Source organism: Equus asinus, chromosome 20, assembly GCF_041296235.1.
Source record: "Equus asinus isolate D_3611 breed Donkey chromosome 20, EquAss-T2T_v2, whole genome shotgun sequence".
In the NCBI taxonomy this organism is placed as follows: Eukaryota; Metazoa; Chordata; class Mammalia; order Perissodactyla; family Equidae; genus Equus; species Equus asinus.
Window position 1 is genome coordinate 21,721,652 of NC_091809.1, and position 23,202 is coordinate 21,744,853.

The 23,202-nt window shown below is 52.4% G+C and overlaps 1 protein-coding gene across 1 annotated transcript in view; it reads right to left on the minus strand.

The window, feature by feature from the left end:
* Positions 1–13,668: 13,668 nt before the first annotated feature.
* The window catches only part of COL5A3 (collagen type V alpha 3 chain), a 36,526-nt gene continuing 26,992 nt past the window's right edge, over positions 13,669–23,202 (minus strand). Inside the window, exons 52-67 of the mRNA XM_044752298.2 lie at positions 22,685–22,738; positions 22,442–22,495; positions 22,100–22,153; positions 21,900–21,953; positions 21,602–21,709; positions 21,397–21,450; positions 20,858–20,911; positions 20,560–20,667; positions 20,231–20,284; positions 20,114–20,149; positions 19,657–19,710; positions 18,901–19,108; positions 18,682–18,794; positions 16,680–16,748; positions 14,723–14,962; positions 13,669–14,633 (exon numbers count right to left, since the gene is read on the minus strand). Coding sequence (XP_044608233.1) covers positions 14,487–14,633; positions 14,723–14,962; positions 16,680–16,748; positions 18,682–18,794; positions 18,901–19,108; positions 19,657–19,710; positions 20,114–20,149; positions 20,231–20,284; positions 20,560–20,667; positions 20,858–20,911; positions 21,397–21,450; positions 21,602–21,709; positions 21,900–21,953; positions 22,100–22,153; positions 22,442–22,495; positions 22,685–22,738 — 1,461 coding nt within the window. The 3' untranslated portion in view covers positions 13,669–14,486. The remainder of the gene's footprint in view (positions 14,634–14,722; positions 14,963–16,679; positions 16,749–18,681; positions 18,795–18,900; positions 19,109–19,656; positions 19,711–20,113; positions 20,150–20,230; positions 20,285–20,559; positions 20,668–20,857; positions 20,912–21,396; positions 21,451–21,601; positions 21,710–21,899; positions 21,954–22,099; positions 22,154–22,441; positions 22,496–22,684; positions 22,739–23,202) is intronic.

Below are 23,202 nucleotides of genomic sequence, written 5' to 3' on the forward strand. Positions count from 1 at the left end.
CCAAGCCTGCAGCAGGCACGGGGGATGAGAGGGATGTGGGCTGGTGGTACCTGCAAGCTCTTGATCAAGAGTGGCCAACACTGGAGTGGGGGCGGGGGGCCACTGCTCGTCCCTTTCCTACAGAGTGGTGCCCTTGTTAGTGCTAGTGTTCAGGACCATGAACAATGTTCTCGTTGCACTCTGTCCAGTGTGATGGTCATTGTCATGGTCAAGCTATGGCCTGTGATGTGTACTTGGCATTGGCCAACATGCTCTTAGGTCCATTCCCCACCCTCCCCTTCTCTGCTCTGTGTCAGGGGAGATGGCCCCTGAAAACTACATTTCCCAGCCTCCCTTGACCCTCTACAAACTACATTTCCCAGCCTCCCTTGCATCTGGCTAGGCTTGGCCAATGGGAGGCCTAGAGAGAGATTGGAGGGTGACAGAAAAGAAGAAGCCAGAGTACTTCTCCCTCTCTCTCCAGTTTGGGTGTCTCTGGGGGTGGCTGTTGTGTCTCCTCTGTGGTCTCAGACCCACTGGGAATCTCCGCCATGGTTCAGCTCCAGCCAGGTGGCTGCGGCCCTTGGACTCTGGTGACCACCTCCTTCTTTTGCTGCTTCAGCCTTTGGGGAGATGGTGGCTTGCCACTTTAGAGTGAATTCGCCTTCTCCCATTTACTCTTTTTTTTTTTTTTTTTTTTGGTGAGGAAGATTGGCCCTGAGCTAACATCTGTTGCCAATCTTACTCTTTTTTTTTTTCTCCCCAAAACCCAGTACTTAGTTGTATATCCTAGTTGTAAGTCCTTGTGGGATGCTGCCACAGCGTGGCTTGATGAGCGGTGTGTAGGTCTGCACCCAGGATCCAAACCAGAGAACCCAGGGCCACTGAAGCAGAGTGTGCAAACTTTACCACTATGCCACTGGGCCGGCCCCCCATTTACTCTTAAAGCTTAACAAACACCTGTGTGACTAAATCCCCATGTTAAATTCTGGCAACCTATTGTGCTGGACCCTGGCCAATACATTCACTGCTGTGGTCATGACCACAGCCACGGTCAGTGGCAATCTCAGTCCTGATCGTGCTGTGGTCAGTGTCCTCCTGAACTGTGATCTGTGCTGTCATCAGCATCCTGGTTGAACTGGGGTCAGCATTGTGGTCAGTATTGTGGTCTCCACTGGTCATTCCTGGTTGTGTGGTGGTCAGAGTCACAATTGCTGTCCTGGTCATGCTGTGGCCATTGTTCTGCCCTTGCTTTGGACAGTGACCTGGCCACACTATGGTCAAAATTATGAGCTGGTCATACCATAGGTAGGGTCATTCTCAGTGTCCTAGTTATATTGTTGACAGCTGCATGGTCAGTGATGAGCACAGCGTCTGCTGTCCTCTGTGGCTAGTGTACTGGTCAGAATTGTGGACCATCATTGAAGAGAGTTAGCTTCTCAAGGACCTTGTGCAGCCAAACTGATGGGCCGGGTGGCTCAGTGTCTACCACTGAGTGAAGTCTGCTCTCCACAATGTGCAGAGGCAGGGAGGAGGGGCACTGGATCCCCACCCACTCCCAACTCCCATTGGCTTTTCCTAACTGGTGCTTGGGCAGCCATTGGCTTTACTCTTTCGTGACCCCTGCTTGTGTCCAGTGAGAGGAAGAAACAGTCCAGGCCTTTGTTTTCCCATACTCATACTCTCCACAGGGCCCAACACCAAAACGATGATCAAGAAGAATGTAATGAGTGAACAGATCTACACCATGCACGTCTACACATGCCTTTGCTCTTGCTGATTCCTCTCTATATTATTCAGGGCTCCTTTGGTAGCAGGCGGCAGAAAGGCAACTTGAAGTGTTTTAAGCAAAAAATAATATATCTATTAGTTCACATAACAGAAAAAAAATCCAGGCGTAATGGAATTCAGGCATGGTTGGATCCAGGGGATTTTGTTACATCATGAGGATTCTGTCTCTCTCCATTTCTCATCTTCACTATTCTCTGCAAAGGATTCCCATTTAGCCAAGAGGTGACAAAAATAGTTCCCTGAAGCTCTGCCTTCTAAGCTCAGCAACTTCAGCAGAAAGAGCTTGAAAAATAATGACTCTCATTGGTCCATCCCAAGTCATGTGCCCATCCCTGAGCCAACCATGGGTTCAGAGGAAGTGATTATGTGGCATGGCTGGAACTCACTCATAGATCACTCCCCTGGAGTCAGAGTGGAGTTAGCCCCATCTAACCTACATTGGATAAAAAACAAAGCAGAGGTGGCAGATATGGAAATCTCACCATTTAAAGAGGGAAAGAATGCTGTGCAAGCAAAACCAAAAGATGGTGGGTTGAGTCTCAGCACCCTCCCAGCCTCCTCCTGTGCATTCCTACAGTGCAGAGGCGGCAAAGCCAAAAACTATGGTTTCCAGACTCCCTTGCAGCTAGACTTGTGTATCCAGTTAGGCTCTATCAATTGGAAGCAAGAGACGTGGGTGGGAGAAGCGGGAGGAGGTCATCTTTCCGGCAAACACAGTTGTGGAGGCATTGGGCTTTCCTCCAGTGATGTTACCGTCTCAGTCAGCAATGTCACCAGTGTCATCAGGCTTTTTTGAGATGTAGTTGCAAGTGACAATGAGGGTGTCTTCCAAATCTCTAAGTTGCAATGATGGTGACATATTCTTTAAAAAAGAAAAAGGTTTTATTGAGGGGCTAGCCCCGTGGCCGAGTGGTTAAGTTCGCGCACTCCGCTGCAGGCGGCCCAGTGTTTCATTGGTTCGAGTCCTGGGCGCAGACATGGCACTGCTCGTCAGACCACGCTGAGGCAGCGTCCCACATACCACAACTAGAAGAACCCACAACGAGAAATATACAACTATGTACTGGGGGAGCTTTGGGGAGAAAAAGGAAAAAATAAAATCTTAAAAAAAAAAAAAGAAAAAGGTTTTATTGAGGTATAATTCACATACCATACAATTCACCCTTTAAAGTGTACAATTCAATGGTTTTTGGTATATTACATTATTAACTTTTTAAGTTGTAGTAAAATATATATAACATAACATTTGCAGTTTTAACCGTTTTCAAGTGTACAATTCAGTGGCATTGATTACTTCTGCAGTGTTGTGCAACCTTCAACACGGTCTGTTCCCAGAGCTTTTTCATCTCCCCAAACAGAAACTCTGTAACTGTTAAGCAATAATTCCCCATTCTGCCCACCCCCAACCCCTGGAACCTCTAATCTGCTTTCTGTCTCTGTAAATTTGCCTATTCTAGAGAGTTTATATGCGTGGAATGTTACAACATTTGTCCTTTTGTATCTGGCTTCTTTCACTTAGTTTTGTTTTGTTTTGGTTTGGTTTTTAGTGCTTTTTGGTGAGGAAGATTGACCCTGAGCTAACATCTGTTGCCAATCTTCCTCTTTTTTTTTTCCTCCCCAAAGCCCCAGCACATAGTTGTATATTCTAGTTGTAGGTCATTCTAGTTCTTCTATGTAGGACGCCACCTCAGCATGGCTTGCTGAGCGGTAGTAGGTCCGCGCCCAGGATCTGAACTGGTGAAACCCCGGGCTGCTGAAGCAGAGCACACAAACTTAACCACTTGGCCATGGGGCTGGCCCCCAATTCACTTAGTTTTTGAGGTTCACTCATGGTGTAGCATGTATCAGAACTTCATTCCTTTTTATGGCTGAATAATATTCCATTGTATGGATGGACCACATTTTGCATATCCATTATGGTGATGTGTTCTTGAAGTCAATGGTTCCCAGTGGGTTATTCCCCACCTTCCTGTGAATAATAGAAGCAGAAGCTTCTGGGTGGGCCAATTCAGAAGTGAGGTTCTATAGAAAGCCATCCTGTAGGCGTTGCCTAGAGTGCCATCCTCCTGCCTCCTAACAGTTTTGTAAGTGCCAAGCTTCCTGGTTTGGGTCCTTATTCCCAATAGCTAAACCCTGATTGCCGTGTGCTTGGCATATTCATTCCCTTTGCCCATCTGGAGAGAGCCTCATCTGTTCACGAAGCCCTTATACCCCTTATACAACAACCTTGTGATGTAGGAAATATCATCCTCAATTTAAGAACAAAAAGTCTGAGGCTCAGAGAGGTTAAGTAACTTGACCAAGGCCACCCAGCTATAAACGTCAGACCCGGTATTCAAACCCGGTTCTATCTGATTCAAAGCCAACCTGTCGACCTCTGGAGCATTATATTGGCTTATTTGTTGTTCGTCTTTCCTTTCCCATCAAATTCATGTAGGCAACTAAGTGTCAGTCCTGCTGGGGACCCCTGGGAGAGAGCCTAGAAGCTGCCCCTCCCAGTTTTCCCACCTGAGGGTGAGGGAGGTGGGTGTTCATGCTCCAGGTCCTATATGTCACGGGGGGAGAGCTGCTCCGACATCATCACCTTCGTCCCCTTTTTTACATGGAGGCGTTGAAGCTCAGAGAGCTCAAGACACTTGACCAAGGCCACAGAGAGGGTTTAGAGCAGACACGAGGTTCTTGGTGCTGTGGGTGCAGGGGACATCTGGGCCAGGTCCTCTGGTGTTCCCATGGCATCGAGAAGGCCGGGCCCCACCCAGGTGGGCCAAGCATCACCCTCTGCAGCCCCGCATCTCCACGCTGAGCATCCCAGTGCCCCTCAGACCGAGGGTCCCAGTGCCGCCCCTCCCGGTGCTCACACAGAGTGGAGCACAGCCCCTTCCAGGTCCCGCAAGAGGCTCCTGAGTCTAGCCCTCGGCCCTTGGGGCTCCCCACAGACTGTCCCCACCCTTCAGCCCCGTTCTTTCCTTCTCTTGAGTATTTCTAACTGTGGAACTGCTGCCACCACAGGGACTCCTTCCCCTCCAGGCATCACACATACACACACGCCGAGTGTGTCTCTGAGCTGCCCAGCCCTGGCTTTGAGCAAAGGGACACACAAACGCACAACATGAACACACAATCATCCAAGGACGCCATCCCCGGATAAGTGGTCCAAGTACGACGTCACGCCAGACAGAACAGTGTCACCCAGAACCAGCAACCACAACCACACGCAATACACAACCAGATGCACAACCCAGGTACAAGGGCCACAGAAATACGCACCCACCATCAGATGTGGGAACATCGGAGGAGAACCAGCCACAGGTACCCACGACCCGGCCCTCGGGAATACAGTCAACCCAACACACATGCAGACCCGCAACACAACAATACACAAACCCCACCATTCACTCACTATACAGGCAGATCCCCCATATAGACATGGAGTTCATACATCAACACACCCATAAAACCACAATATAGTCACACAAAGACACACAACACAAGCGTGCAATTCCTGTACACAGAGATTCATAAAACAGACACGTCCTTAACAGCTTAACATGGGCACGGACCCACAAGACAGACCCACAAAACAGTCAGGCAGCTCATACGCAGACGCACAACAGAAGCACACCGTTTGTACAAAACACATCCGCAGACGCACAGTTCAGACACGGTCACGCACACAGACACACAGCACAGGCGCACAGTTCTCACACACGCAGAGAGCCGTAGGGACCCAGGACACGACACAGATGCCCTCTGACATGCGAACCCCAGGCAGGGCAGCGTGGGAATGAAGCTGTGAGAAGCGGGGAGGTGGACAGGGTGACTCAGGGAGCCTCTCTCGCGGAGGAGGAGGGAAGCGGGGCGGGCGGGCAGCCGGCCAGCGCATGTGGTTCCCATTACCGGCCTGGGAATTGAGGGAAGAGCTGGCGGGACAAGGAGACCCAGCACTGCTTCCCAGCCCTGCCAAGCCAGGAAGGAACAAGACCATAATCCAAGGTTACGGGGCCAGAACTTGGCTCAGAACCACAGCAGCTCCTACCAAGAGTGATCCAGCCTGAGCCAGGCCCGGCTGGAGCTCATTTCAACCCCTGCAACAGCCCTGGGGAGGGTTTCACAGGAGAGGCGAGTGAGGGGCTCAGAGAGGTGAAGCCGCTTGCCTGAAGTCACACAGCTAGGAAGTGGCAGAGCTGGTGTGGGAGCCCAGGTCTCTGTGCAGCCCCCACCCCAGCCCCAGATGCAGGCACTCCTCCATTCATTCACAGGTAGAGACCAGGTGCTCGCTCCAGGCCCAGCCTGCACTGGAGGTGTGGTTATGAACAATTCAGCCTCCATCCTCAAGTAATTGAGAATTAAGAGGGTGGTGTCTGCGCAGATGGGCAGGGTTTTCTGAGCCTGTTTGGGGAGCTCTGATCTAGCCTGGGGGACAGTCAGGGCCAGGGAGTGACGCTGGAGCTGACACCTGAGGGATGAGAAAGAGCTGACGAGGCGTGGTGCGCGGAGCAGACACAAAGGCCCTGGGGCCACAAGGTGCCAGAGATTAGGTCTCCTGGTGCAGTCTAGAGACAAGTGAAACCACAGCTGCCAGGTAGGGGACTTTATCTCAGGGCCACCAGGGTGCCTCAGGAGAATGGTGAGAGGAAAGGGACATAATGAGGTTTGGTCAAAGATCATATGCAGGACAGCTGAAGATGCCTGTTCCCTATAAGCCAGAATTTCCACTCTTACATACCAGTACGCCCCGGAGACACTTCTCCATGGACACACATGCCAGGATGTTTGAAACAGAGCAAAATGGCAAACACCTAAAAGTTCGTGAGTAAGAGAACAGAACTGTGCTGAGGCCAGTGTTTGAAAAGTGATGAAAAAGACTGGCCTAGAAAGACTCGTGTCCACATGGAGAAGCTGCAGAAGCCTCTGGCGGAGCCAAAAAGCAAGTTGCAAAAGAACATGTTCGAGAGTGTACCAGTCAGGCAGAGGTTAGTCATTTCCAAGTCGTGCCGTGGCTCGTCCCTGGAGACGGCCCCAAGGCCATAAACACGGAGAAGGATGCTGAGGACAAAAATGCCCTCATTCGAGGGAAGGGAAGAAATAGAGAGTTGGTGTTTAATGGGTACGGATTTCCGTTGGGGAAGATGAGGAAGTTCTGGCGATGGATGGTGGGGATGGCCGCACCCCAGTGTGGATGTACTTAATGCCACCGTTCTGGACTCTTAGAAATGGCTAGGTGGGGCCGGCCCGGTGGCGCAGTGGTTAAGTGCGCACATTCCGCTCCCACATATAAAGTAGAGGAAGATGGGCACAGATGTTAGCTCAGGGCCAGTCTTCGTCAGCAAAAAGAGGAGGATTGGCAGCAGATGTTAGCTCAGGGCTAATCTTCCTCAAAAAAGAATTGCACCCAATACAGGCGCTATTGTTCACCCCACTTTACCGCTGTGGACACTGAGGCTCAGATGGGTGAAATCCCCACCCGTCAGAGCAGAGGAGCTGAAACCCGGATCCGGCAGTTCACTGTCTCCGTCCACCTTCTGTATTTCATTCTTCGGTCTTGTAACACTAGGATTGCATCCAAGGAGAGGGCGTGTCTTGGAGGAGGTACGGGAGGGGCATGAGGAACTTCCTAGGGTCCTGGAAACAGTCAACATCTTGTTTGGGGTGTGTAGACAATTGTCAAAACTCATCAAACGGAGCACTTAAGATCAGTCCATTTTCGTTCAGCTTCGGTGGCCCAGGGTTTGCTGGTTTGGATCCCGGGTGTGGACATGGCACCGCTTGGCAAGCCATGCTGTGGCAGGCATCCCACATATAAAGTAGAGGAAGATGGGCACGGATGTCAGCTCAGCGCCAGTCTTCCTCAGCAACAAAATGAGGAGGATTGGCAGCAGATATTAACTCAGGGCTAATCTTCCTCAAAAAAAAAAAAAGATCAGTGCATTTTATTGTATATAATGTATGCCTCGATGAAAATGAATTTTTTAAAAGAAATATACCCAATCCAGCCACCCCCTTCTGGGTATAGATCCAAAAGAATTGAAAGCAGGGTCTCGAAGAGCTGTCTGCTCGCCCGTGTTCACAGCAGCATTATCCACAATGGCCAAGAGTCGGAAGCAACTCAAGCGTCCATTGATGGACGATTGGATAAACAAGAAGTGGTCCGTCCTCACAATGGAATATTATTCAGCCTTGAAAAGGAAGGGAATTCTGACACAGGCTACAGCATGGATGAATCTGGAGGACGTTATGCTGAGTGACAGAAGCCAGTCACTAAATGACAAATGCTGACGATTCTGCTGATGTGAAGGTCTTGGAGAAGTCAAATCCATAGAGACAGAAAGGAGAACGGAGGGGGCCGGGGGCTGGCGGCGGGGCATGGGGAGTTGCCTAATGAGGACAGAGTTTCAGTTTTATGAGATGAAAAAGTTCTAGAGATCGGTTGCACAACAATGTGAATACACTTAACACTGCTGACCTGTACACTAAAAAACGGTTAAGATGGTGTTTTATGTTGTGTTTTTTTTACCCCCAAAATGAAGGAATAAAATAAAATAAGAAATATGTCAAGGGGCGGAGCATGTATAAAGATGAGATCAGCAGGGGCCGGCCCGGTGGCATAGTGGTTAAGTTTGCGTGCTCTGCTTCAGTGGCCCAGGGTTCAAGGGTTGGGATCCCAGGCACAGACCTACGCACTGCTCATCAAGCCATGCTGTGGAGGTGTCTCACATACAAAATAGAGGAAGATTGGCAACAGATGTTAGCTCAGTGACAGTCTTCCTCACCAAAAAAAAAGATAAGATCAGCATCAAGGAAGGACAGGACAGCCTCTCAGTCTCCCTCTGGTCTTCCCTCTGCTCAGCTTCCCCTGTCTGCCCAGTACCTCCACTGTCACCTTCAGAGTCCAGGGCCACCCTCTCAAAAGGAAGCTCTGGTGTCTGGGGCACTCGGGACATGAGGCCACACACCTATCCTTGTGGGGATGGGGCCTCTTTGTGTGGCCAGGTGTGGGGCAGTGTGGGTCTGCATGGCACGTGCCTGCTTGTGAATCTGTACCTCTTCGTCAGTGCCTCTGGGCCTGGTTGTGTGGGATGTCACATGGTTCCCTCTTCTCTCTTTATGAGCCTCTGCTTCCAGGATGCCTCCTCCAGGAAGCCTTCTCTAACCGCCATGTCTCAAAGAACACCCTTCTTGTCCTCCTTCCTGCCTTTTTCTCCATAGTACCACCTGCCGTGTCATAGATGTATCTGCTTACTGCCTGTCAGCCCCACTCCACAAGCGCAGAGGTCTTCACTGCTGGATCCCCAGAGCTAGAACAGTGCCTGGCACACAGTAGGCATTTAATATTTGCTGCTTGAATGAACAAAGGAACGAACATGTGGTGTAGAGGGAGGGATCTCTGAAACATCCATGATGCAGTTTACCTGGGCCTGGGTATGGAGCTTATGTGTTGGTGGCTCTCTGTGTGGGGCCATGTGTCCCTCCACGTGCCTAGCAGGTGTCAGGTTCCCACCCTGTGGTAGACCTGTGTGTGGCAATGGGGGCCTCTCTCCAGGTGTGACTGCATCTCTGAGTGTAGGTTAATGAACACCATTGTGTGTGCGTGTGAGGGGCTCTGAGTGTGTGTGCAGGCACAACTGGGTGTCCGGATCTGGCTGAGGGTGTAGGCACGTGTATAATGTGTGTCCACCTCTCTGAGTCTGCCTGTGGGTCTGGGAGGGGATGCGCAGCTGTGGCGGGGAGGAAGGAGGTGACAAGATGAGGGTCTGATTTCCTGGGCCCTTAGTCCGTGTATGTCATTGTGTGTATCTCCAATGGTGTTGTGAGTATGTGGACAATCTTCTGTTCTACTCACCCCCTACAACCACGTATAAAGCCACAGGCAGCCCCCACACTGGCCTCCCGCCCTGCCCCCAGCTCAGAACAGTGGGTGTAATTGCTCAGGAAGCACAAGCGGTGTGATTAATTATGGCTGTTGAATATGCAAATCAGCTGGGGGCTTTCCCAGCAGCCGCCTGGGTGCTGGCAATGATGCTGAGTAAATACACAGAGCTGAGCGCACAGGGCCCAGAATTCCCTCCTTGTACCTCTGTCAATTACCCTTTAATTTAGTAAGGCTGAGCTTCTAATTCTTTAATGAGCTTTTAGCTCGTTAAAGAGACCTCAGGATGCTATTAATTGTTCCTCCCCAAAATACCTGTACCAGGGTGGGATCGGAGGTGGCAAAAGCTGATGCCAGCTGATCTGCATTCAAACTCTGGGCTGTGTATTGGATGTAATTTTTAAAAACGAGGGAGAAAATTCCCCTAAGGGGGAAGATGGCTCTTTGTTTAGCTCTACCCTCTGGGCAAGTTGCTCCGCCCCTGTGTTCCTCAGTAGCCTCATCTGCAAAATGGGGATAGTAACGGAACCTTCCTCAAAGGTTGTGAAGAGAAATAAATAAACCGATCCAGGGAAAACATTGGAGGAACAGTGTCCAGCACGTCGACGCTCAATCAATGGTCATTATTATCATGAGTAGTGGTGCTAGTTGAACTAATCACGGCTCATATGGGCATAAAGATATGGTCTGTGAGAAGAGTTGAGCAAATGGTTCTTGGTAAGAAAGTGAGATAAATTTCGTGTAACAGCTGCTGAATAAATGACAAACAATAGGATATACTGGGGTATCTGAGGAAGCCATTTGGTTTAAAACTAATTTGGCCTGACCTTGTTTTTCCAAAAGGGCTGACATGGCCTGTTGAGCATGCATTGTACATCTGCTTTAAACTGTTACAATGCTCCAAAGAATGATGCCTTTAAAGGTGAGGATGTATCTTCCCCCATGTTGGCATTTTTTTTTTCTGCTTTATTTCCCAACGCGCCCCCCCCAACCCCGGTACATAGTTGTATAACTTAGTTGCAGGTCCTTCTAGTTGTGGGATGTGGGACGTCACCTCAACGTGGCCTGACGAGCAGTGCCATGTCCATGCCCAGGATCTGAACCCTGGGCCGCCGCAGCGGAGCACGCGAACTTAACCACTCAGCCATGGAGCCGGCCCCTGGCATTTCTTTAAGGATAAGCATCTCTTCCTAAAAACTAAGGATTAATTACCAATCTTCTGTGCTCACCTTGTGACCGCTCACCTGCTGTGCCAGCAAAGCAATCTCGTGACAATTATAAAAGGGACATTCCTGTCATATGTGATGTATGCTCTTTGTTCCAAGACGGTATATAACCACTCTGTACGCCCCACTTCTTTGGTGCCCTTCCTTCCTTGGGGGAGGAAAGTCCCAGGCTATAGTCCTTAAATCTGGCTCATAATAAACTCACCCCAATTTTGATTTATAGATTATGGATTATTTCCCTCGACACATCCTTAGAGGAAGGGAGTAAAGAGGATAGGCGAGGAGAGAAGTCAGGGAGGGGAAGGTGGAGCAGAATGGTAGGAAATTTGGACCTGGGGAGCACACACCTCCAGTGACAAATTCACAGTGGTGGGGACTTTTGAGGACAAAGACATTCAACATTAAATTTTAACTTGTTGATTTTCCTTCAATGAGAAATCCTGGTTCACACGCATGCTTACGTGCTGACCTTCAGTAAAAGTTGGATTCATTGCTGTGTTAGTCAGGATAATTAACATTAGCTGCTATAACAAGCAATTCTTAAAAGTCTCCAGGGCTTACAACAATCAAGTTATTTCTTGGTCACATTTGATGAAGGTCTCCTTGGTGGCATGCCTCCAACTCGGGGAATGAGGACCCTTTCTAGTTCCATACAAGATGGCTTCATCTTACACCCGAGATCTCCAGGGTCACTATGGAATGGGGAGGAAGAGCACAGAGGACTACGAAGGAGGTTTCATGGCTACACATGCGCCATTGGCCAAGACCCAGTCACATGGCCCAACCTAACTGCAAGGGAAGCTGGGAAATGCGTTGTCAATTATGAGTGCCCAGGAAGAGGAAAATAACACATAGCACTGGTGTTACTGTATGCATTCTTGAGTTAAACATGTTTGGGAGAGGAACTAAAAGGAGACCCGCCCCAGGTCTACATTCCGATTGATAAAAGAGAGCACAGGATGAAGACATCAGCAAAAGCAACAAGACCAAGAGAAACACCCTCAAACGCCCTCATTGGTATTTGAGCATTTCTGGGTTCTTCACTGTGGGTGGGATATTCCCTCAAGAGTCCACATGGCTCTTCCCTCTCATCCTTCAGGTCTCTGCTCAAATGTCACCTCCTCGGTGAAGCCTCTTCTGACCACCCTATTTCAAATAACTCCCCACGCCATCGCTCTCTATCCAAGTAACTTGCTGGTTTTCCTTCACCACAATAGCACCTACCTGAAATCACATTATGTGGCTGTTGATTTGTATTTGTATTATTTGTTTCCCTTAGGAGTAAGATTCACATCTTTTCTCTGTCCTTCGTATCTGGAACAGTGCCTGGCACTGAATAAACACTTAACTGAACTAAACAAATGAGTAAGTGAATGAATGAATGAACTCACCAATTGACCTCTGGGGACTGACATCCTTCACAGAGTTATGAATCTTACTAATGTTTATTGAATGAATGAAGGAATCCAGGGCAAGTATTCAGGTGGCAGAAGTAGTGGAGTCAGCCCTGGGTTTGGGGGAAGCAATTCACCCCACCCTGTTGCCGCTACCCACCCAGTCCCACCTGACCCAACTCTACTCACACCAGCTCTCCATCGCTCCTACCTCAACTCAGTAATGTCCATCAACTGATGAATGGACACACAAAATGTGGTATATCCATACAATGGGTGTAATTCAACAGTAGAAAGGAAGGAAGTACTGACTCATGCCACAACGTGATCCTTGAAACCATTACGCTAAATGAAAGAAGCCAGACACAAAGGGCCACCTATTGTATGACTCTATTTACATGAAATGTCCAGAATAGGCAAATCCATAGAGACAGAAAGATTAGTAGTTGCCTACCACGGAGAGGTCTGGGGGAAATGGAGAATGACTCTTAATGGATATGAGATGTCTTTTTGAGGTGATGAAAATGTTTTAAAATTGATTGTGGTGATGGTTGCACAAGTCTGTGAACATACTAAAAACCATTTAATTATAGGCTTTAAGTGGGTGAATTATACACTATGTGAGTTCTATCTCAATAAATCTGTTTTTAAAAACCCTCAACCCAACATCTCACCCCCAATTCAAGTCAGTCCAAACCCAGCTCTCATCTTAACTGATCGTGTCCTTACTTAACAAACTGCCAATCCCCATTCATAGCAACTCCTACCTCGCCCAGTTCATTCTACTTCTCAAATCAACCTTAATTGAATTCAACCCAACGTCTCATTCCAAACCCTTAACTCAGTCTGCTCATCACACAACCTCCACATCGACGGGTCCCATCATTAACCCATCTCTTGACACATCCCTCAGCTCAGCCAGTATTCCAGGACGGATCAAGGTCAACTTGGAGATCTGGCTGTTTTCTTTTTAAGCTTGATGCCTTCCTAATAGGTTCACCATTTTTTTCCAGCTTTATTGAGGTGTAATTGACACATAACATTGTGTAAGTTTAAGGTCCACAACATGATGATTTGATACACTTATATATTGCAAAACGATGACCACCATAGTGCCAGCTAACACCTGCATCACGTCACATCATTACCATTTCTTTTTTGTGGTAAGAACGTTTAAGATTCGCTCTCTTAGAGATCTGGGTATTTTCAACTTTTCCTCTGGGGGCCTGAGTTGATAAACAGACCCATCACCTCCAGTGAGTCCTATTATAATTGGGTTCCCCACTCACACAGCCACTTCCACCAAAAGACACGATTAATTAAGACAGGTGGTGGCAGCTACCTCGGGTGGGACAAGAGCTAGGCCCTAAGAGAGAGACAGCCAGCACCAGATGAAAGACAGACACGCAGACACAGTTCACAGGTTTATTCTCACCCTTGAGATGCCAACTATGCCCTACGGCCCCGGAGGGGTGGGGATCATGCTAGAATCTCTCTCATCATACCCCAGCCTTCCCTAAGGAGGAAGCGGATTAAATACACAATAGAGGGGACTCTCCTTTTAATACAGAGCCAGGTATAAATAGGGCAGCACCATTAGGATCCTGATTCACCCCCACTGTCTTGGTCCTCAAACCACCTGGCATGGCAAGGTGTGTTGGGGGAGATTTGGGGGCGCAGTATTCAGAGCTGGGCTGAGGCAGCCGAAAGAGCACACAGCTCAGTCCAGGGAAGTCCCACTTCCCTCTGTAGTCTGACTTCAGTTCCTTCTCTGTGAACCCACCTGAAAACAGGAATGAGTGAAGGCGTCCCAGTCTGGGATCAGGAGGCGTCCAGTGCTTAACTATTGGGAAGGGGAGCACCAAAAGGCGTTGAGGGCACTGACTGAGGAGGGGGAGGCAGGCATGGGGGGCATTCAGCTCTGAGTTAGGAGTTCATTGCATGGAGAACCAGGGGTCGGGAGTTAGGGCTGGGCGGGCGTGGAGCGGAGAAAAAGCCAGACTACAGTTGTGCCAGCTGGGGTGCGGCGGGGGGAGGCTGGACCCATGGGCCAGGAGAGTCCAGCCCCCGGCCCCCTGGAATGGAGAAGGCATATTGCTTGGCCGCGATGAGTAGACTCTCCTCTGGCTTCACAGTCACAGGAGATGATAAATATGGTGGCTTCAAAGCCTCAGCACCAAATGCGCCCCCTCTGGGGCTCCCTCATTGTCCCTCCCACCCGCAACGTTCTCAGCTGCTAAAGCAGACGGGGCCCAGCTCAAACCCAAACTTCTGGTTCGTCTGGCCAAAGTCGGTGGCCGCCACGTCCCACAGGGGCAGAAACCCCACACGGGAAGAGGTGAACTCCAAGAGGGTCCTCGTCTGTCCCTTGCGGAGCTGACCACGGGAAGACACGGATGGGGAGTTAGGGGAGGGCAGCTGAGGCCTCCCCTCCTCGCTCTGGCCAGCCCCATCACCCCCCTTACCCGGCAGCCATCATAGGGGACGGTGATGGTGGCTGCTGCCGTCTGGTTGAAGGACAGCTCCTCCCCGTTGGCTCCGAGGAAGCGGAGGGAGCGGCCGTAGTCGCCTGCGGCTTCGTCCAGCCAGGCGGCCGAGTTCTGGCAGGAGTAGGTGAAGCTCTGGCGGGCGGTGGCGCTCAGCAGTTTCAAGAAGGTCAGCTGTACTACGCTTACCGGGGACCCATCGGCGTCCACATAGGAGAACTGGGGGTGGGATAAAGCAGAAAGCGAGGGCACCCGGCTCACCTCTCCCTTCTCTGAGGAACCCACCTCCCAGCATCCTATCCATCCACAGACCCGCCACGTCCGCCAGGACCCCATCCTTGGGGCAGCCCCCCAGCCATCCTGCCATCCCTGGTTCTGTGAGCCCCGAGGCACGTGTGACTGGCTCCTGAGCACTTGAAATGTGGCCGATAAAGCTGAGAAAGTTTTTTTCTTACTTTATTTAATTGTCTCACTTTAAATTTTTAGGTAATTATTTAATTTAAATGTTTTTTACTTTTATTTAATTCATAACTAATAACTGAGCCTCAGTCCAGTTATCAGAAAACTTAGGTCTGAAACAACTTGAGTATATGAATCCACTTCTTCAGTGGCAGGTTTTATGAAAATATGGATCAAGTATTTCCCATGAAATTTAGGACCCAAATTACGACGTGCCGTAAAAATAGAATATGCACCAGACTCTGAAGAACTCATATGAAAAAATTTTAAATGCCTCAGCAATCTTTACGTTGATACAGCAATATTTAGGATATATTGGGTTAAATAAAATATATGAGATGACTATCTTGGTAAGGCATCCTTTTTTGGCTTCCTTCTCTTCTCTGTATCATTTCCATGTTCCCCGATTGAATTCTGGAATCACCTCCCAGATAAACTACAATTGAGTCTCCGTCTCAGGGTCTGTTTTGGGGGAACCCACAGACACCCCCTCACACTGTATTATAGCTTTGTTTCCTTGCTTATCATCTCCCTCGCCCAGTCGAATACCGGCTGTGTGAAGTCGGGAACTGGGTTTCATTGGCTTCTATGTTCTCAGTCCTTAGCTTATACGTGTATGTTATATAAATTAACCCAAACCCGAACCCAATATCCCCCCACCCCTCACACCTGCTCTTCCTCTCATTTACATATCTCAGCATCTCACCAGACACCAGCCCCCAAGCCAGGAACGTGGGCGGCACCCTCATCTACCGCCCCTCCATCTAACCCATCACCAGGTCCTATTGACTTGACCTCTTAGATGTTGTTCCAAGCCATGCCCTCCACTCCATCAGCTCCAGCCCACACCCCCTCCTCACTTTCCTGGACCAACACATCTGTCTCCTCCTGGGTCTCCCAGCCTCTGGTCCACCCTGCCACGCCAGCCCCAGAGGCAATTTTCTAACACAAAGATTTGATCCTTTCCTCACTTAAACACATTCCATGGCTCCCTATTGCCCACAGGTCTTTCTGGGGAGGTGGCCCTAGCCCTCACCCACCTCCCCAGCCTCTTCTACCACATTCCCCCCGACACTCTCTAGAGCAGAACAAGTAGCCTTTTTCTTCTTTAGATTCACCAGGCCCTCTTTTGACTCTGGGCCTTTGCATATGCTATTCCTTCTGCCTGGAACACTTTTCTTTGTCCTCCCTAACTTGCTAACCCTACTCATTCTTTAGGCCTGGCTGAACTGTGACTTCTACCAGGAAGCCTGCAGGTCCTTCCAGCACTGCCTCTGGATTTCCACCCCGCCCTGGGCTTCCCCCACCGCACAGCCGATGCTGCCCCGGCCGCCCTCTTGCCCCAGCCTGCGAACCCCACAAAGGCAGAGGCAAGTCTGTCCTGTTCCTCTCACCCCTCAGAGCCCCTCCTCCCACTCCCCACGCACGGGTCCCACCAATTGGCATGCCATCGCCCACCCGGCCTCTGGCAGCTCACCTTCTTCCCTCGACGGAACGTGCTGTACCAGTTCCCCGGCTTCTCCTTGGACCAGGAGGCCAGTTTCACCTGGGAGAGGAAGTGGGGGTCAGTGTGGCAGACGCCTCAGGCGCCCACTGTGTCCTTTCTGCATTTCCCTCCCCACACACTGAAGGATGTTAAATATCTGGGACTCTCGGGCTGTCCTCTGCCAGCAGAGTGGACCTGGCCGGGGCATGGGGCAGCCCCAAGGCGCCGGAAGGCCCTGCCGTGGGAGGCAGCCTCAGCCAATGACCGACAAGAGCTGGTGGATAAACACCCCGGCTCCCTCTGCTCCCAGTGGGACAACTCGGGCACCTGCTCCACGGTCACCCAAAAGTCCCCGGATGGAACTCAGCCTCAGGCACCCCATGGTGATTTTTTTGTTGTGTGTGTTTTTTTTTTTTTTTTTTTGGTTTGAGGTTTTTTGGTGAGGAAGATTGGCCCTGAGCTAACATGTATGCCCATCTTCCTCTATTTTGCATGTGGGGTGCCACCACAGCATGGCTGATGAGTGGTGTGTAGGTCCACACCTGGGATCTGGACCTGTGAACCTCAGGCTGCCAAAGCAGAGCGTGCAAACTTAACCACTGCACCACCAGGCCACCCCCTCCCCCCATGGTGACATTTTACTATCACACTCCATCCTGGCTGCCTCCCCGGCTCCTCTCACTTCCCCTCCCCTTCTGGAGCCTCATGGGATCACACCCTAAATAAACAACTTGCCCTCAGTTCTCATCTCAGGTTGTGCGTCTGGGGAACCCAGATCTAGAACATTCTCATTCCCCTCTGCTGCCACTCTCTGGGCGAGAGGAAGCGGGGCCGGTGAGAGAAGAACAGGCCTTCGGTGTCGGCAACTGTTTAGGAAGCAAGTCCTGCCCTGGAGACCCCATAAGTCGGGGGATCTGAACTTGTCTAAACTTCTGTCCACTGCGGGGCCTGAGCTTCCGCTAAGCCAGGGCTCCGACCAAAAATTATAACAAATAGGGCCGCCCGGTGGCATAGCGGTTAAGTTCACGTGGTCTGCTTTGGGGGACCCTGCGTTCACGGGTTCAGATCCCAGGTGCGGACCTACACACTGCTCATCAAGCCATGCTGTGGCAGGGTCCCACGTAGAAGAACTAGAATGACCTACAACTAGAGTATGCAGCTATGTACTGGGGCTTTGGGGAGGGAAAAAAAAAAAAGAAAAGGAAGATTGGCAACAAATGTTAGCTCAGGGCCAATCTTCCTCACCAAAAAAAAGAAGAAGAAGAAGAAGAACTTGGTTCTCCGTTCTGGGGCATTTCTTCTAAACTAAAAAAAAAAAAAGGCTGAGGTGACAGATCCTGATTCCAACCCAGACAGTCAGAGTCCTGAACCAGCGATGCTCCCCTCTACCCTTCACTGCTAAGCCTGGCATGTGGTGTGGGAGGCTGTTCGGCTCCCTGATGGAGAACCCTGGGATTTCTGGGGACCAGATGGTCTCCCCTCCCAGCACTCAGCCTGGAGGGCAGTGAGTCCCTGGGGCCTGTGAGAGGGCAGGGTGGTGAAGGGCTGGGACTCTGGAGTCAGACTGCCTTGGGTAATCTCGTCACTGCTCTGTGCCTCAGTTTCCCTATCTGAGGGATGACGACAGAACTGCCACATCGGGTGGTTGGGACTCAGTAAGTTAATGCAGCTGAGTGCTCAGAACAGGCCTGGCACACACAGCACTATATAGAGCTTCGCCACCATTGTGGATTTCTTTCCCAGATTTTCTTGTCTGTCTTGCCCTTTAGGAGGTGAGCTCCACAAAAACAGAGAGATCTTTTTTTGGTTTTGATTCTTTGCTGTAGCCCCAGCATTTCACAGGACTTGGCATACAGTAGGTGCTCAATAAGTGCTGGTGGAAGGAAAGATCAGGTCCCAAAGCCTGACGTGGGGCAGGGGGCGGGGAGGCGCGGTGCCAAGGAGCCGCTTTGCAGAGCCCCTGCCCCTCCCGAAGACCCTGCTGGGGACTCACCATCTCAAACTTCTTGTCCGGGGAAAGACAGGTCTCCCCTCCCGCCGTGAAGTTGCAGAAAACCCTGAGCGCGTCCCCGGCACAGCCCTGGTTGGGGTCGATCCAGTATTCCCCTGCCGCAGAGCCAGGGGGGCGGTGAGCGGGCCGGGACCCGACGCCTCCCCCCCCCCCCCCCCCCCCCCCCCCCCCCCCCCCCCCCGCCAAGGGCCCGGACCTCACCATCCGGCAGGTGCGGGTGGTTGCGGCGCAGCTCGCTGCACACGAGCCCCGGGCGCTCGGCTGTGCCCGGGGGCCGCCGCAGCTGCTCCAGCTCCAAGCTCAGGGACGTGAGCGAGGCCAGCACCTCCTCCAGGCCGCCTTCCGGGGCCCCCAGGCCCGAAAGCGAGCGCCGGCGACGGCGCAGCCCGTGCAGATCCGCAGAGGGCCCCTGAGCAGAGGTGCGGAGGGGAGTGGAGATGGGGGAGGAAGAGATAGCAAGAGAGACAGGCAGAGATGAGAAAGAGAGACATGGGAGACGGAGAGACACAGTAGTCAGGGGAGACGAGAAAGGGGAGGGAGAGATACAGGCAGGGACAGAGACACACAGGAAGGAGAGAGACATGAAGTCTCAGAGAAGGGGAGAGGCCAAAGTGGTAGGATTATGAAAGAGACAAAACCGCAAGGTCAGGCAAAGAAAGCAGAGGGAGAGAGAGAGAAAAAGCAGTGGAACAGTAATTAAGATAAACAGAGACAGAGAAAGGCCCAGAGAGATGCAAGAGATGGAGAGAGAGACAGGGAGAGAGAGATGGGGTGGGGACAGAGCGGAGACAAGACCTGGTCAGAGCCCCCATGGAGGTCCCCCAAACCCCCCCACACACAACTTTCGAGGCACCTCCCTCCCCACCTACATCCCCTGAAGACTGCTGTGTGCCCCTCCCAGTTCTGGGCACTGGGGGACCCAGGGGGAACACGCCAACACAGTCCCTGGGGACTCACCGGGGGGCCGGGGGGGCCTGGGGGTCCAGTGTCTCCACGGGGACCAAGGGATCCCTGTAGGGAGAAGTCACTTGGGGGTGAACACTGTCTATGGACCCCTTTCCGCCAACACACACACACACACACACGCACACAATTTTCAGCAACAAGCATAAAGCTCATACTTTGTTTCCATACTTCAACATCTCTGAAATCAGCATCTCAACATCTTTGGCAAGTCATAGTTTACTTGGCAGAATTATTTTCTTTTATAGCAGTTTACAAAATAACGGTGCCTCTTACAATTGATGGCATCTTAGATTTGGTGAAATACACGGTGGGTGTTGAACAAATATTTGTTGAATGCATGATCGAATGAATAAATAGACAAATGAATGCGAAGGCATTGAGGGTTCTGGTGAAGTGGAGGGGGGTGGGGAGCTGGGATGTGGGAGCCTGGGGAAGAGCAGGTACTCACCGGGGACCCCTTTGAGCCCTTCTGTCCCAGAGGACCCTGTGGGGTAGAGACAGGGAGAGCTGGATTCCTGGCCTGGCCCCCCAAGGTGACCCCACCCCACACACCCCTCATACTCACCGCCACACCTGGAGGCCCAGGGTGGCCCAGAGAGCCCATGGGACCAGGGGGACCCTGGAGAAAGGACATCAGGGTCATGACGGCTGGAGTTCATCCTATGGTCCAGACACATCCCCCAGACAAGCCTCTAGTCCCCTCGAAACAAGACCCCAAACCCCAGACACACAGCCTCAAGCCTGCAAGTCCCCAGCTAGAGCCCCCCATTTTCCCCAGACCCTGGCTCCCCAAAGCCCCACACACACGTCTTCAGATGAGTCCCATTTTCTGGCTCCCCACCCACCCTCTCCATGAAACACATTCTTCCCACTCAGGGCAGGACACACACTCACAGCTTCTCCCTTGGAGCCAGGGGGACCCTGCACGCCTGGCAGCCCCCGATCCCCCTTCTCACCAGCCTCGCCAGGGGGGCCAATGAGGCCGATTAATCCGATGTGGCCCTGGGGGACACAGAGGCACGTGTTGGGGAAGAAGAGCGGCTGCTGAGAGACTTGTCTCCTAGAGCCGTGGGGTGGCGAGTTTGGGAGCAGAGGGGACCCCAGGCTCCCAGCCCTCTGGCCAGGGAGGGAGGTAAGGGGGAGGAGGGGGAGGTGGATTGGGGAGGGGGGTCATGGAAGGAGGTGCCCCTACCTTTTCGCCCTTGAGGCCAGCGTCTCCCTTCAGCCCTGGGAGGCCAGAGGGCCCCTGGAAGGAGAGCGAGGGTCAGTCGGTGGGTCTCAACCCTGAAATCTCAAGGTCCATGTAGTGATGGGAGGATGGCCAGATGGGAAATTACCCAGACTGCAAATGGGAATGACCAAGGATGTGGCCACGGGGGTGATCAAGAAAGGGAAGGGATGACGAGAGATGCAGGAAGGGCTGGTTGGAGTCCAGCCACTATGAATGGTCAGTGGTCAAGATCAGAGTGGATCAATGTAGACCACTAGGATGGAGGGTCAGTGTGGGTGGTCAGTGTAGACAATCAAGATGGAGGTCGGTGTGGGTGGCCCGTGTAGACCATCAGGATGAGTGGTCCGAAGAGATGGTTAGTGTGGACGGTCAGGGTGGAGTGTCAGATGCACAGTCACGAGGAGGCAGCCTGCACCCTCAGCACCCATGGTCACTAGATAGTCACTGGAGCCCAGGGCGGTTGTCAGTGCCAGGCCCTCAGGGACAAAAGAGTCTCTTACCAGGGGGCCGGGGGGGCCTATCTGTCCAGGAGGTCCCAGGAGGCCTGGCTCACCCTAAGACGAAGCAGAACACAGAGGGGCTGCACTCTGCCAGAACCCAGTGTGGGCGCCCCCGCCCCCCCGCCAGGGCCAACTCGTCCGGATGGTGATGAGCAATGACAGGGTGGGAGCACCCCCACCCCAGCTCTATCCCCACCCCACTCACCACAGGGCCGGGGATCCCTGGAAGACCCTCGGGCCCCACACGCCCAGGGGGCCCTCGAGCCCCCGCTGGGCCGGTCCTCCCTGGGGGCCCATCAGGACCCAGCTCCCCCTGTAAAGGACAGGGCAAAGGAGGGGCAGAGAGAGTCAGGGAGCACCTGCTTCGCAACCCCAACCAGGAGCCATCATGAAGGGGAGGGAACTGGGGTGCCTGTGGTGGTCACAGGCCCCCTCCCCATTCTGGTGGCCCAACTGTTGGCAAGGGGTCAGGGCAGGGACCCTCCCTGGGTGAGGAGACTCACCTTGGCACCTTTCTCTCCTTCTCTGCCTTCTCGACCCATGCGGCCCGAAGGACCCTGAGGAGGGAAACAGTGTGAGGGGGCCTCTGCTGGTGAGTGGGGACCCATGGGGGGAGTGGGGGCCCATAGGGGGGAGTGGAGGCCTGTGGGGAGAGTGGGACCAGGCTGAAGCCAGGGCTCACAGGAGGCAGGTCATCACTCACCCTCTTACCAGGGGGCCCAGGGGGGCCAGGTTCCCCGGAAGCGCCAGGCGGACCCTGTGCAGATCATGACAGCACCGGGATGGCATTAGCTGACGTTGGTTAGCAGCCCGCCTTTCAGGATGCCTCTGATCCAAAGACAGCCCTCCCCGAACATCCCCGAGCCCCAGCAGTCTCCGCCTCCTCCCTCAAGATGAGCATGTTCACAGTGACGCCCCAGAGAGGCGAGGCAGAGCATCCACAGGAGCCCGGGGTGTCTCAGTGACCCACCCCCTCAGCCCCCCAGTTCACCCACTCACCAGCCCCAACCTCTCCCAGCACCAGATCACCACTTCCCCCACTCACCGGTCCCCCGACATCACCAGGGTCTCCCTTCTCCCCTGGGGAGCCATCTAGACCCTGTGGGGTCGGGGAGACAGAGTCAGGAGGCATCATGGGGACATGTGAGAATTGGGGGGTGAGGCTGCGTGGGGAGTGAAGGTTGTTTGCTCCACTGACCTTGCCCAGGTCTGGGGGGCGTGGGGAGATGGGGACAGAATTAGGGAACATGCCAGGCTTGGGGATAGGGGAAGAAGGGCTCACACCCACCGAAACTCCAGGGTCTCCGGGGGGTCCCAGATCTCCAGGGAGCCCTGTGGGGCCCTAGAACGCAGAAGGGTGGATAAGCACATGTCTGAATCAGGGAGCTAGGAATGTTCCAGCATCATCTCATTTCAGCCTCTCAGCTCTGGACCCAGCAAAATCAAGGTCCCACAGACTCTGAAGCTCCTCCCTGCCCCCCAACCCAGACCGCCCCGAGCCCCACCGCTATGGCGGGAGGGTCTCAGTCCCCGCCTGACCCCAAATCCAACGTCAACTCTGACCCTGACCAGCATCAGTCTCAACCTCGGCCTTCCCAGCATGGCTGGAATGATTCAGCGTGGAAACCAGTTGCCCCCATCCTATGACATGTAACCGCTGTATTTCTGTGTTCATTCATTCAGTCAATCATTCATTCATTCCTTCATTCATTCATTCAGCCATGTTCTGGGTTGCTTGTAGAATCAGCGCATGGGGCAGGAGACCCCTGGCTAGAAGTTGTGGGACAGGTTTGAGGAGATACAAAT